Raw genomic sequence first — 15,303 nt, forward strand, 5'->3', positions numbered from 1 at the left:
TGTCAGGTTGATACTTCGAAGGCAAGGTGTTGCATCATATCAAGCATTACTCGGTGGATGTTGGAGACCTCAGGTTGTTTATTTTTTTTTCATGAACAGGAGGCGAGTTATCGCTGGAAGCCGAAACAAATTACAAATTTCTGCCACCTTCATTCAAATGTCAGGTCTGGCCAGCCAGTTCGTGAAAGACTTCGGCCAAAACTTTGTGGGAATAATTTTGGCCGTAAATTAAGTGGTAAAGATATCTGGTAAATGTATAATTTATCACACAATCTATTTTGTCTCAGGAATTAATGGCATCTTGTACCAAGAAAGTTTCAGCAAGCAAGTCACCCAAACTATTGTTAAATTACTGGTGATGTGGAACATGAAATCAACAATAGAGTTTCGAGGTTAAAATAAATAAATCGACGAAAGCTGGTGGAAGCCATTTGGCTTCCTCCTTGGAGGTTAACACATCCACGTACACCGTTAAGGTCACTTCAGGAGGAAGGCTTCTGTGCTCGGATCGAAAGGTTGTTTGACCGCTGGATGAAGCGCATCGAGAAGGATGGAGATTATGTTGAACAAAATTTATCAATGGTACTGTAACTATGTTTATTATGTAGATGGGGGTGACACCTTGACGAATAAACGGTACAAAATTAATGCATATATTAATAGTTATTTCTAGAACTTTAGGGATAACCAATTGACCGTCATCGAGTTATAAACGATATAATTAAAGGTCTTGCAATAGGGGCAAGTTGTTGGAAGGGCACTGATCATCAAAGTGTTGTTTATGTGGCCTTGTGCACGATGCTGCATCGTATGGATATAATTAATTAATATCAGTCTTGAGTGTGAGTCAGGTCAGGTATGGGAGCATGTGCCAGAACAGCGCGTCGCTGCGTCCACTTTCCGCCGGTACTCCAGGGGCCTCCGTCTGGCCATCCCCCAGGCAGATGCCAGGCCCATCCCCATCTCCTTGAGATGATGGTCAACCTGCTGCAACCATGAGGCACGTGGTCGGCCCACTGGCCTCCTCCACTCATGAGACTCCCTCGCTGAGAGAATCTGGTGAGCAGGATCAGCGTCAGGAAAACGAACCACATGTCCATACAGCCGCAGCTGACGCTCACGGACTATGCAGGTAACAAATCTCATCCGAGTCTCTCTCAGCAACCGCTCGTTGGACACAAAATCCGACCAGCGATAGCCAAGGATTCTCCGAAGAGACCTGGTACCAAAGGAATTAAGTCTCCGTCTCAGATCCTTGGTCAAAGTCCAAGTCTCGCACCCATAGAGCAAGACTGGAAGTACCAAAGACCTGAAGACTCGGACTTTCGTCCTCCCGCACAGGTACCGGCAGCGCCACACCCCATGATCCAGTGAATCCATGACTCCCCAGGCCCGACCCAGACGTCTATTGACCTCCGGCTCACAACCTGCGGAGACATGAATATCACTGCCAAGGTAAGTGAATCTATCCACGACCTCAACATCCTCACCACAAACAGACACAGACAGGACAGCAGCATCCAAGATGTCACCGAAAGCCTGGATCTTTGTTTTGACCCAAGAAATCCGTAATCCCAACGGCTCCGACTCCTCATTCAGCACCTCGAGGGCCCCCAAGAGGATGTCTAAAGTCTCCGCAAAGATGACTGCATCATCTGCAAAATCAAGGTCCGAGATCTTGACATTGCCAAACGATGCACCGCAACTTGATCTCTCCGACATCCTCCCAAAAATCCAGTCCATACAAGTGCTGAAAAGTGTGGGGGCAAGTACACATCCCTGACGAACTCCAGTAACAACTGGAAATAAGTCAGAGGCGGTACCACCACACTTCACAGCACTCTCAGTACCAGAGTAGAGTTCAGACATCAGATCGATCAGTTTCGGTGGCACCCCACGAAGACCAAGAATCCTCCAGAGGACATCCCGATTCACTGAATCGAACGCTTTACAGAGATCAACATAGGCTGCAAGCAGCCACTGCCGAAACTCTCGTCTGCGTTCAATGAGGACACGAAGAGCAAGGATACGGTCAATCGTTGACCTCTTTGGTGTAAAGCCTGACTGCTCTGGACGCTGGTGCTCAAGCAGATGGTGGCGAACCCTATCAAGAATTATCCGAGCAAAGACCTTGCCCGGCACTGAGAGCAGCGTCACCCCTCGGTAGTTGTTGCAGTCTTGGCGATCACCCTTCCCTTTCCAGAGAGGGACAACAAGGCCCCTCTTCCAGTCAGTTGGGATGATGCCTGTGTTCCAGGCAGAGCACAAAACTGCATGCAACGACGCGAGTGCAGCATTTCCACCAGCCTTGAGAAGTTCAGCATGGATGCCACAGATCCCTGGAGCTTTGCCCCGTTTCAACTGGTTCACCGCAGCCCGTGTTTCCACAAGCGATGGTGGACCACAGTTGATTCGAGGGTCAGCAACAGGGATTGTAACACCCTTGACGTCCAACTCGACAGCTGGGGGATCAGCCTGGTACAACCGCTCAAAGTAACCGGCCCAGCGAGCCTTCACTTCAGACTCCTCTGTCAAGAGCCTACCACTCTCTGCTCGAACTGCAGTGCTCCGAGGGATGGGCTTGGATGAACGTAATGCGCGAATTCCCCTGTAAGCGGGACGAGAATCACCTGTCCACAGGTGATGCTCTACCCCCTCACAGATTCCTCGCACATAGGCCTCCTTGTCCACCCTCAGTGCACATACAGTTTTACGCCTCAGCTCCCTGAACAGCTCAGCTCTGCCATTCAGCCTGGCCCTGCGACTCTGGTCAATGGTATCCAGTGTCCCTTGAGAGACAAAATTCTTCTTTGCCCTGCGGTGAACTCCAAGGCATCCACCGGCAACATCAAGGACGGTGGTCTTGAAGGTGCTCCACAACTCTTCAGGACCCCCAAAGCACCCAGACCCCCAAGTGTCCACTCAGCCTGTTCGCAAACTCCTCAGCTACTCTCTCATCCCTGAGCTTGGCAACATCCAGCCTAGGCTGGGATGGTACCATTCTCCAGGATTTAAGGTGCAGCTTTAGAGTTGCTACAACAAGCCTGTGGTCAGTATTGAGGAACTGAGCACTCCGGTAGACCCTGCAGTTCTGGATCATCCTCCAACGACCGTCAATGAGGACATGGTCAATCTCCTTTGCCACACCGCCAGCGTTGGAATACCAAGTCCAGCGATGAGCTTGCGGGCGCTGAAACCATGAACCAGCCACCCTAAGTCCATGACTTCTTGCAAAGTCAAGGAACTTAGTGCTATTCTGGTTCATAGTTCCTGACCCATGGGGACCAACACACACCTCATAACCATCCCTATCAGTTCCAGTCGATGCATTGAAATCCCCCAAGACTAGAAGTGTATCTCGTCTGGGGCACTGATCAACCACAGACTCGAGTGTGGCGTAGAATGCATCCTTCACGGGAAGATCACTCGCCTCAGTCGGAGCATAAATAGAGACCAGGGAAATGACACCTAAGGAGTGACGAATCCTTAATCTCATAATACGCTCGTTGACCGGTGTTACCTCAATTATCATTGGGGTCAGCTTATTGGACACAGCTACAGCAACTCCTTGGGTATGGTAACCATCAGAGCGACCAGACCAATAGTAGGTGTAACCACCCACCATTATCTCGCCGCAATCCGGTCTCCGAACCTCAGAGAGAGCTGCAATCCCGATGTCCAAACGCTTGAGCTCAGATGATAACAGAGACAGGTGATCATCCTCTCTTAGGGATAGGACATTCCAGGCACCCACCCGAAGGGACCGCCTCAGGTTAACCCAAGGAGACCGCCGTCTGGTGGACGACACCTCAGCACCACTCCGACACACTCTCCCGCAATCTGACCCAGGGATGTTACCCCGTGGTTTCCCTCCTATCAAAGATTGGGGGTCCCGAAGGCTTTGCCCCAATCCCATCATCCGGTGAGCTGCCCTGCGAAGGGAAGCTGCACAGGAGGTACTCCCACGGAGTGGGTTTTCAGATTTTTTTGCGTTTTTGCGTTTTGCGGAATGAAGCGTTTTACGGTGGCTGGAGTGCAAATCCTGCCACCAACCTCCAAATAAGAAGTAACCCAACTGCAGGAGGACGTCCGCAGACACAGTTGGGCACTAGATATGGATGGCCGTTGGCTCACAAGGAGCTCCTCCGCCCTTTGACAGGTTTTGTTTTTAATCCTGCTGGGTGTCCATATCCAAACACCCTCCTCACCAGAAAACCTGGTGGGGGAGACGGTTTAGTCGCCGACAACCCGACCATGGAACAGGTTAGTACAGGTTTACATGGTACCTGTAGCAGGTCACAGATCGAACCTGACCTGACAATATGGTTGTCATAAACTTGTTTTTTTTCTTTCTTTCTTTGTTTGTATACAAAATCGAGGCTCATGGAAGAACGAGTTGACGAATCCAAATAAATCAAAACAGATCAACAAAAGATGAACAGAGGAACAGGTCAGATATATAACAACAAATGTATATCCTGTCGAACTGATTTTTTATGGTTAATTGAAAATTGTAAACTAAATACGGGTCACTCATAGCAACAGGTAACTCTAATTAGCCCACTCACACGAGGCGAAAAGCGGGGTTTAGCAATTGGTTCATGTCTGTCTCCGTCCGTCTGTCCACAAACATCAGTTTATGATCGAGGAAGAACTTGATTTTAATTGATCGTCATATTTTGAGCACGAATCGGAAAACGAACCTGTAGTTTTCACAAGTTTGTTCAAACCATTGGCTAATTTACATATTTTTGGGTAATCCACACCTACCAGTGGTTCCCTGGTTCCACTAGGTGAGCGCAGGGGCATTGCCCCTATTTCAAAATATAGATGTGCAGGTTCATGGAAGAGTAGGACACAAGTGGCAAAGGTTTAAGATAGAGAAAGTCGGGTGAACAAGAAACAGGACAGAAACTCATGGATGCACCACAGCACAAGGAAATGCTGGTGAAATGTAGACATGGTTTCAACAGGTGTATGAAGGGCAGAGGTGGAACTGTGAGGTGGCAGTGGGTGGCAGACGTGAAGTCTTGGAGGGAAAAAGGTGAGACAACAAACTGGAAGATGTTTCCATATATGAGAGAAATGGAGGGTGAATGGAGGGAGGTAAGTGCTAAAGTTACATTTCTGGGAGGATGTATATGACCTGGAGGGGCAAGAGTTCATGGTTAGAGAGGTGAGAGGGAGAGAGAGAGAGAGAGAGAGAGAGAGAGAGAGAGAGAGAGAGAGAGAGGGAGAGAGAGAGAGAGAGAGAGAGAGAGAGAGAGAGAGAGAGAGAGAGAGAGAGAGAGAGAGAGAGAGAGAGAGAGAGAGAGAGAGAGAGAGAGAGAGAGAGAGAGAGAGAGAGAGAGAGAGAGAGAGAGAGAGAGAGAGAGAGAGAGAGAGAGAGAGAGAGAGAGAGAGAGAGAGAGAGAGAGAGAGAGAGAGAGAGAGAGAGAGAGAGAGAGAGAGAGAGAGAGAGAGAGAGAGAGAGAGAGAGAGCAAGAGGAGGAAGACCAGTTTGGAGTCGATAAGGAAAACGACAAGGCCATCAAATAACCTGCGTTGGATGGAGACACAAGATTTGGAAACAAACAAAGAATTGAGGCATTCGGCCTTCTCACGAGCAGAATCAGCTGTGCTTGATGCCATTTGAAGAGAGGGAAGGAATTGAAGGGAAGCATATTCCAGAGACAGACTTAACAAGGCACCACCAAGTTTTAGAGCAGGGAGACAAGTTTGAAAGTTCATTCTTGAGGTTGGACAGATGTTGTTTTCTGGCTCTCCTGAGAGTGGACACACACTTGTTGCGGGCTATGTGGAACGCACCGAGATTGCCTTCGGTCAGGTTTGCCTTCCACATTGACAAATACTTTAACAAACTAGAGGGGGAGCACTCGGGAGAGTGCAAAACCTCCGCCGCCAATACTGCTGGATCACTCAAGTGAACCTTATATCTTATTCATTAAATATGTCAACAGTGCTGACAGTTATAGTTCTTTTCTCCAACATTTTTTTTTGGGGGGGGGGGGGTTGGAAATCACTTAAAACATGTAAAAATGCAAAAAGAATATTAAAAAAAAATCGAAATTTTGTTGAAAAAAAAGTTGCAAAATTTTTTTTTCTCCAACAATTTTTTGTGGGGGGTTGGAAATCACTTAAAAGATGTAGAAATGCAAAAAAAAATTCTTTTTTTTTGGGGGGGGGTAACAATTTTTTTGGGGGGGTTGGAAATCACTTAAAACGTAAAAATGCAAAAAAAAACTTTTTTTCTCAATCAATTTTTTTGGGGGGGGGGGTTGGAAATCACTTAAAATATGTAGAAATGCAAAAAAAAAATTTTCACTAAAAATTTTTGGGGGGGGTGGAAATCACTTAAAACATGTAGAAATGCAAAAAAAAATCTTTTTTTGGGGGTGGGGGTTGGAAATCACTTAAAACATGGAGATGCAAAAAAAAAAAATTCTCTAACATTTTTTTGGGGGGGGTAACAATTTTTTTGGGGGGGGTTGGAAAACACTTAAAACATGTAGAAATGCAAAAAAAATGTTTTTTTTGGGGGGGGTTGGAAATCACTTATAACATGTAGAAATGCAAAAAATATTTTTTTTTCTCTAAAAAATTTTTTTTGGGGGGGGGGACCAAGTCCAAAATTTAATGGCATGATCATTGGACCATACCTAACCCCCCCACCAAGTTTCGTCGAAATCCGTCGAGGAGTTTTTCCGTAATACTGTTCACAAACAAACAAACAAACAAACAGAAAGGGGTGAAAACAGTAACCTCCATCCATCTTCGAAGATGGCGGAGGTTAATAAAAGGTGTTATAATGATAATGTTTTGTTGAAGAAACAAAAATTAATTGTATTTTACAAAATTAATGCATGAAATGTCACTTTTTGGTGTGACCAACTTTTTCATGCAAATCAGGAGATGCATGTTTTGGGATGCTTTCCTGCAATTTCTGGACAAATACTGCTCGGAGGTTTTCTCTGCATTCTGCAATGTTTTCCATAATTGGGGTGAATGATGATGATGAAAACATTTGCATTCATCACCCACAAAGAAACCCACAAACAAACCTGCAAAAAAAATCCAACAATCGAACAAACAGACACTTCTCAAATTATATACAGGGTGATCCAAAATGATGTTCAACTTTTTATTAAATGACATATTTTTTTATTATTGGTCGATTGTGTTTGTTTTTGTCTAATAATATACAGGATTAATTAAATGTTTGTTTATTATAGTTAAAACATGCTTCAACAAGCAATAAGGAGCGACATAATTAGTAGTTGATTAAGAGCTCAATCCAAGCACCTCACCTCTGGATGAAAGCTGCCACATGGACACTGAAGTTGTCGATGACTCGGCTGAGAACTGGAGCTTGTACGAGTCTGGTTTCCCATCTGATGTTATTTTTCAACTCCTGCAGTGTGTTGGGCTGTTTTCATAGACTTTAACTTTGCAGGACCCCTAATAGTCAGGAGGAGACAGATCCTGGGAGTAGTGAGGCCTGAGGTTGTCCGTCCCTCGAGAAATAAATCGGTCACAAAAGCACAATTAGACGTATGCAGTGGTGCATCTTGCTCGAAGATGATTTAATTCTCATGTCTTGCTCCCTTCTCAGTGCTGTAAGGAATCTTCTCCGCAGTTATCTGTGTTGACTGTCACCGTTTGTCTGGCTTCGTTCTCAAATAAAACGGTCCTAATAATACTGTTACGTCTGATAGCACACCAAACCGTTACTTTCATGTCGGAAACGGGTTGTTCCATATGTTCGTGCGGTTGGATTTCTGCCCAAAATCCCATGTTCTGTTTGTTCACATGGCTGCCGGGATGGAAGAGGGCCTCATGACTAAAGAAAATGTTGGCCAGAAAATCCTGGTCTTCTTTGATTCATTGAGCAATGGCAATGAAAAATTTGAACCTCTCTCTTATTTATTTTAATCCAGTGCTGCAGTGACCTCATCGTGTTCAGGTACAGTTTCAGATCGTCGTTTATGATTCTGCCAACGGTCATGTAAGAAGTTACCACCAGCTGTGCAAATTGGCGTGTCGACTTTTTTTGCAGATGCCTACAAAGCCTCTCTTACAGCCTCTATCTCGTCGGGTGTTAGCACTGAAGGTTTAGTACCACTGTGTCCTTTAATTTGATCTTTCTCAACTTTTCAACAATACGTTTGTGGGTTCTGTATTCCAGGATGCTGTTTTCCATGTAGTAGCACAATTCTGTATATACCTTCTTGTTCGGGCGTATATTGTGCTCCCTTGCTCTGTTGTTACTGATTACAATATACAAATACATATATTGCTTTAAAATTATTTGGATCAGACTTCACTGCAATGCTTTATAAAAAATTTTAATTATTAGACGAGTCTTTTAAAAACGATAAATGTATAAACAGGCGAGCATTGGGTGGCTTTGACACCAACTCTGGTTATATCTTTAAATCTTCATCCTTCGTTTTTGCACCATCGCCATCCATCGCCCACGTGCAGCATGTCACGTACAGGGGTGAAGTTCCCTCCACCCACTGTGAGCTTGTCCAATCAACGGCGGCCACGAGTCGCCTGACAACCCCTCGTCCAATCCGGGGGCGAGTACCTCAGAGCGTTTCCCTCGACCCGCATGGGAGGGGAAGGATAAGATGAGGTGGCCCCGTCGTCGAAGAAGGTTCGCCCCGTCAAGAAGGAGAAAGAGAGGAAGCCTCGTTTTTCCTGCTGGCATCTCGTCTGGTCCATTCTCTTGCTGGCTGTGAGCGTCTGCCTCGCCTGGTGTGGCCTGATCAAGGAAGCTGTTTTGGGCTCGATCGCTGGTTGGCTCCTCATCTCTCACTCGTCCGCCTTCGTGCTGGCTGGCGTCCGATGCTCTTTCCCTGGTCCCTGGAGCTTGGTGCTGCGTTGTTGGCGGTGGGTTCGAGTCTCGCCACCGGACAAGCTCGACCAGACCGCACGAGGCGGACAGGTGCAAGAGTAGGCCCCTGCCCTCAGCTCGCCTTCCCTCCGAGCTGAAAGGCTGAAATAAAGACCCGACGGGCTCCAGTTCTTTTGGGTGTGTGCATGTGTGGTGCCGTCCTGTAAGTAGAAACTGTCTAAGTGCCCTGTGTTCATTGTACATTACATTTTCATATTCGGATAATTCTGCTCTTTGTGTGCTCCCCTCCTCCCCTGATAAATAAACCCCTGTTAAATGTACCAGCTCATTTTCTGTGATTTCTCCCATTGACCCAGCACGGTGCGTATTGAGAATTAGTGAGGCCGTTCGTGTCGTAAATTGTTCATTTGGACTGACGGATCTTGGTAATCCCCACTCGGTTTACACTCGGATCGGGCTCGGTAAACAGTCTGTTCCGCCTGAGGTCCGTCGAGGGTGTGGTTTTCTCCGGTAGTTGGACAACATGGGTATTTAGTTATATTGAAATTAGGCAATTAACCCTACCCCATGCCGTTGAAATATTGGCGACCACGGTTCGCTAAGGGACCAATGACCTTTCGGACTTATCTGAGAGTCACGACCTAAATTCCGGGTGTTCGTTGGAGACGACCCTACTGCTCCACCTAGTGGTCGTTTATCACCAACGAACCCCGGCCTACAACAATATTTCAGCCCGACCGAGGCTGACATTTTCATTTCTCGAAGATGAGTTGCAATTAACTTTCTCTCAGGAACGTGTGGTCAGAATTTAACCATGATTAATTTTCACTTCCAGTTTGTATTCCTGGTTATGATGACTGGCAAAGAACCCATCATTATGGACGAATTAATTCCCCTACTTGTGTGATTTACTCGCATGCGCATGGGCCCCAACCCCACCTTTTGTTGCTTAATTTGTAAAGTCATTTCATCCAGCAGTTCAGGAATTTGTAAAAGTCAAACAAATAGTGTGATATTTAATACCGTTTGATAATTACCCCACTTATTTTTCATGTGGAGAATTGGTGTATCTTATTATGAGTTGAACACCACCCCTCACATGGGGAGCGGTGCTGTACAAACCCCAAGGGATGTGAAACTTTTTTTTTTAATCTTCGAAAACTTTTTTCTTGTCGTCCATTTGTGCTGCAGTATATTGAAGTGGGATTATCAAACTTATTGGTGAAAAGCAATGATGATAAACACTTCCAAAAACATCTGGAAGTTTTGGTTTTCAAACTTATTTATGATAATTGTTGAGAGAAATAAGTGAGATATTCAAAAGTTGGGATGTTCTGCAAGCTCCATGATAATTATGCGTGGCAACCACATCAAGACGCATCCTGTGCGTTATACCATATGTATTGGTCTGTGCATGATGTCATCGGCACAAATGGTTCAATGAATCGGAAACACAATGCTATTCCACATGTGTAAGATATGAATAGCTCTCGTGGTGTGGAAAAGCTGCACCAGCTGAATCCTGTTGTTCTGGGAAAGGCTAAACGTCTCCATGTACGTGATTGTTACAAATCTCCTTGTACTTTTTGGGGCATTGTAATAAGGCTTGCTTATGTAGAAAAGCGACTGTCCATTAAAACATGTACATTGAATCTTAAGTATGTCAAACATTCTTTAAAATTAACTTGTAATTAAAATCTGCCGTATTTTATGACACCAATAATTATGCTTTCATTGTCATATAATAATCCTACGATATTAAATAAGGCTATTCTCTGTATGTATGTATGTATGTATGTATGTATGTATGTATGTATGTATGTATGTATGTATATGCTTGGTGTTGACTTAATGGTTAGGGTGGTGGGCTTGGGATCCTAGGATCCTGAATTAAAATCCCACTTTGCTGTTGAATTAATACCAGGTGGGGTTGACTCTGCCTGTCATCTTTCCGAGGTTGGCAAAATGAGTGCCAGCTTGCTGGTATCCTATGTCGGAGTGGTGACATATCCAGGATTGTGTCCAATAGCCAAGGAGACTGCTTATGCAGCACCAATGCTCTGCACAGAGTATGGTCTGGATGTATGTATGTATCTATGTATGTATGTATGTGCATATGAAAATCATAGAAAAAATACAGGGTTGGCCTGATCTCCACCAAATTTTTCTTATTTGTTGGTGGGACACAGGATACGCTGATGAGTACTGATGCTGATGCTGATGATACCTTTTGATGAGTAGGGGGGGGTAGTCAATTTTCCAATGCTCCCTAAGGGAGCGGGTGTTTCTCGTGAATATAATGTAGTAAACCAATTATCTCGTTGCTTTTGAAGAATGTACTTGTATTGGTTTTGATGTTCATGATGGTAGTGCTGATGATAAAAAGTTTTCTTGGACGTGCTCTGAAAGTTTTTCTTAAGTTTGATTTTTCCCCTCATTCTGTTGTAGTACCTCAGCTTTTCCTGCTGCTGGGCCTCTTCTGCCAGTCATTGTCATTCCCACCATTCATGGACTTGGAACTTTGTGACTGGTGTGATGTTGGAGATTTTGATGAGCCATCGTGTAATGAAGACCGAACAGAGTGCACTGCCAGCTGTAATTTTGCTTCCTTCTGTAACGACACAGAAGATGTGTGTGCAGCGTTTTGGTAAGGCCCTGTCTTCCTATTTGGAGCTTGCAGGCTCTTTAATAATGACATTGTACCAGCACGTCATATCTCGAGCTCCCATATTGCTTGAGGGCGTCCAATGAGTATGCCACGAGTACATCTTAGCAAGCTTTCATGATTCTGAGAAGTGTTGTGTCGGAACGTTGTTACAGTTGCATTCATCATTAAGCTGATGTGGAACATGCGGTTGTAGATGTCCCGTGTGAGATTGCATCATGATGTCTTTCTTTGTGGATTAGTGATTCATTTTGTATCGTTTGAATCATTTATCTCTTAATGATTGTCTTGCCATAGTATCATTGCATAATACTAGTACGGGCCCGTAGGGACGGGCCCGTAGGGGCAGGCCTGTAGCTGCGTAAATGACGACTGGATTGGGGCATTATTTCAATTAGATTGGACCAACCGTATCATAAATGGCCATAACTTGGGAAACATACTCAGGTCCCCAGAGTCAATTGTGACGTCATATCAAACGAAGAAGAATTGTGTTGTCCTGTCATTGGTCGACAGATAAATGGCCGTAACTTAGGAACCGCTCGTCCGATCAATATCAAACCTCGAAAAGGCACATCTGCGGGGCCCCGGCAATATTCCTGGCAAGTTTCAATCCGATCAGACAGGCGGTCATCGAGAAACGGCGGTCGCAGTCAGACAGACAGACAGACACACACACACACACACACACACACAGATTGCTGGAATTATAGATAGATAACTGGAAGGGCACTCGGCAGAGCGCATACCTCCGCCACATTATGCCTGATCCACGAGAACATTTCAGGCCCAATACATTTTTGAAATATCATGCCATACAGTACTATATCTTTTTTGGCCATATCTCTCAACGGTGAAGAATCACTTAGAAAATTAAATAATTCTCGTATCCAGATCCGGATCCGGATCTTCACCAAAATCGAATTAATTTGTCCTTGTCACACACGCAACCTGCCCACCGAATTTCGTCCAAATCCGTCCATAACTTTTTGCGATATCGTGTACACAAACAAACAGACAAACAGACAGAAAGGGGGTGAAAACATAACCTCCTCCTTCACCTTCGGTGGCGGATGTAATTATACTGCCCCTAATATTTCCAATAATTGTTTATTTTATTATAATAGATTTTGATCACCCCATGTATTTGTACTTAGTCTCAGTTATTAATTGGCATTGACCAAATTTATTTTTTAATTCTTATTTGTGTCTCGCTATCTCATTATTCATAAAGATAGTCCAGCTCACTTTCACCTGATAAAAGACACGTCGAGACTTGACCGGCTTGTTTAGTCTATGACGGGTTGAATGAAGGTCTCCCTCAACACGGTCGATTCCCTTCTGTTTGATGCAAATTGGATTCCGGCAAGCTTTTCAATTTTCTCTCCGTCTGATCTTTGGTCTACCTCCGTTTCTTTCAGAACCTTGTCGAGGTTGCCAGTTTCTCATTCTTGTTGTCCATTCTTCTTGTGACCTGAACAGCCCAATTACATTTTAGTTTTTTGATTGTGACCAGGATATCATGGAATATCACATGTGCTGCCCATCATGACTTCCTGTGCTCACCCATGCACATGCACGGCATCGTATACACACACTGATTTATTTTCCCCATTGTTTTCCTCTCAGTGTTATTGTTCCTCATTTTGGTTTCATTAAACCTTTTGTTCTTGTCGTCGACGTCAATCCGCCTCCTTTTTTCCTTTCCAATACCATTTGGTGGTCTGGAAAGTTGCTGCCCTTTGTTGTTTAGCTCCATTATCTGAGATGCTTGTGTAATATAAAAGGTTCTCCAGTGTAGAGCAGGCTTACACTGTTTGCTGCTTGCCCCTATTGGGCCAATAACTGTTTTTTGTACATAAGAATTTTATTGCCTTCAAATATTTGAGGCCATCATTGCCCAGAAGCATCATCACCCAAGCTTGCTCCCCAAAATTGAGGGTGGATTGTTCTCATCAATGTAAAGCTGCATATTGGTCATTGGGGATAAGCAATGTTTGCTCTATCATTCTGCTCGAAAGCAGATAATTTGTGGGGTTTTTTTTTTAATGTTTAATAGTTTTTATTGCCATTTGTAACTGTTATGTGGGCCAATAACAGGTCTCCTACTGTGGAGTAGCAATGTACCCATGATTAATTCTCAGCTCTGAAAATATTCACCATATATGAACGGTTGTCTCTATGCCTATTGGCATGAGATATGATCATAATAACAAGTTATATAATGATAATAAGTACTGTAATAATAAATACTAATTAGTCATTTCCGTGGATCTCCTTGACCCTGGTGTGACAGGACGACGATTGGTGGATCATCGCGAGTCGAAAACAAGTGCCTGGAACCTAAAGAATTACCCATAGGGGCACGGTTGCCACCAGAGGGAGAGACAGAGTGTGTGATGCAGAAGTGGCCAGGTGGTGGCGATGAAGCTTTCTTCTGCATTTGTAAAGGCATCCACTTGTGCAATAAAAAGCTGGTGTTTCCACACAAGAAAAAAGGTGAGAACAGTGCCTCTAGGCCACATATATATATATATATATATATATATATATATATATATATATATATATATATATATATATATATATATATATATATATATATATATATATATATATATATATATATATATATATATATATATATATATATATATATAGGGTGTCCCAAAAAATATACAACTTTTCATCTGCAAAGAGGATGGTCATAACATATTGTTGTGGTTGACGAGATTCGCAAACCACCATTCAGGTCCCTTAGGTGAGATATCTCTGTAAGTATATGTGTAGTTAGGCCCAAACCCGTTGTTTCGAGGGAATAAATGTCATTCATTCGCGCTGCGACCCCTCTAGATAGCCGTTTTTCTTTTACTATCTTTATTTTGGACCAGCCGCCATTACTACCATTACTACCACCACCAACCACGTCTCAACAGCCATCACACAACCACCAACCGCAACGCCGCTTCACAACAACAACAACGCCAACAGCCACGACCTTTACCGTCACAACTCGCCCTCGCAACCATCGCATCACCGTCATTCCCGCGCCGCTTGTGGGCACCGATACTGGACTCGTGCAGGGCGCGCACCGAGCAGCGGGTGCAGAAACACCAGCCTTTCCGAAGAAATCGGATCAAAAACGACTCACGCCCACTTCTGTTCCGTCCTATCAGCGAGCATGGGGCGATTTGGCCCCGCCTCCAGGTGTGTCGGAGTAATATCGCTATATGCAGATTCATGGATCAAAAAGCATTCACGCCCACTTTTCCTCTGTCCAATGGGGAGCCAGCCAGAGGTAAAGGGTCGAAGGTGAAGGAGCGAGGCCCCGGGGGCTATAAAGGGCCGCGTTCGCTCGCCGGCAGTGAAGTCGAGTTGGGAGTTGGTGGAGTCAAGTTGAGTTGGGAAGAGTCAAGAAGGAGTTGAGTTGGGAAGAGCCAGTCAAGAGAAGAGTCGGAGAAAGCAGTTGGACGGAGCTGTGGAGAGTGGGAGAGTTGGAGAGGTGGCGGCGGCGAAGGCAGTCGAGGGGGCGCTCGTGTCAGAGTCGGGGAGCTGCGGAGAGGGGAGGCCGATAACGCGACCGAGGTCGCGGTGGAGACGCTCGTCGCGGGACCCGAACCAGCGAGATATCCTCCTTCCCCCGAGCATCAACAACCCCCTCCTGTTTCCCCCCGCGCTGAGATAGTGCGAGAAGGGGGCCCCGTTCCCACCCCATTTCCAGGCTGTGCCAGCGAGGCCCGCGGAGTCGGGGCGCCAGCGCCATTTTGCGGCTCATCAC

The 15,303-nt window shown here is 45.1% G+C and overlaps 1 protein-coding gene across 4 annotated transcripts in view; it reads left to right on the forward strand.

Moving 5' to 3' along the window:
- The window catches only part of TGFBR2 (transforming growth factor beta receptor 2), a 42,722-nt gene that overhangs the window by 8,067 nt on the left and 19,352 nt on the right, over positions 1-15,303 (forward strand). For all 4 annotated transcript variants that reach the window (XR_015055149.1, XR_015055150.1, XR_015055151.1 and 1 more), the window contains exons 2-3: positions 11,309-11,507; positions 13,822-14,024. Coding sequence is in view for 1 of the 4 variants with exons in the window: in XM_085869997.1 (XP_085726123.1) it covers positions 11,309-11,507; positions 13,822-14,024 (402 nt within the window). In the remaining 3 variants the exon portion in view is untranslated. The remainder of the gene's footprint in view (positions 1-11,308; positions 11,508-13,821; positions 14,025-15,303) is intronic.

The sequence above is a fragment of the Eptatretus burgeri genome, chromosome 2, assembly GCF_056783735.1.
Source record: "Eptatretus burgeri isolate ZD-2024b chromosome 2, Ebu_testis_v1, whole genome shotgun sequence".
In the NCBI taxonomy this organism is placed as follows: Eukaryota; Metazoa; Chordata; class Myxini; order Myxiniformes; family Myxinidae; genus Eptatretus; species Eptatretus burgeri.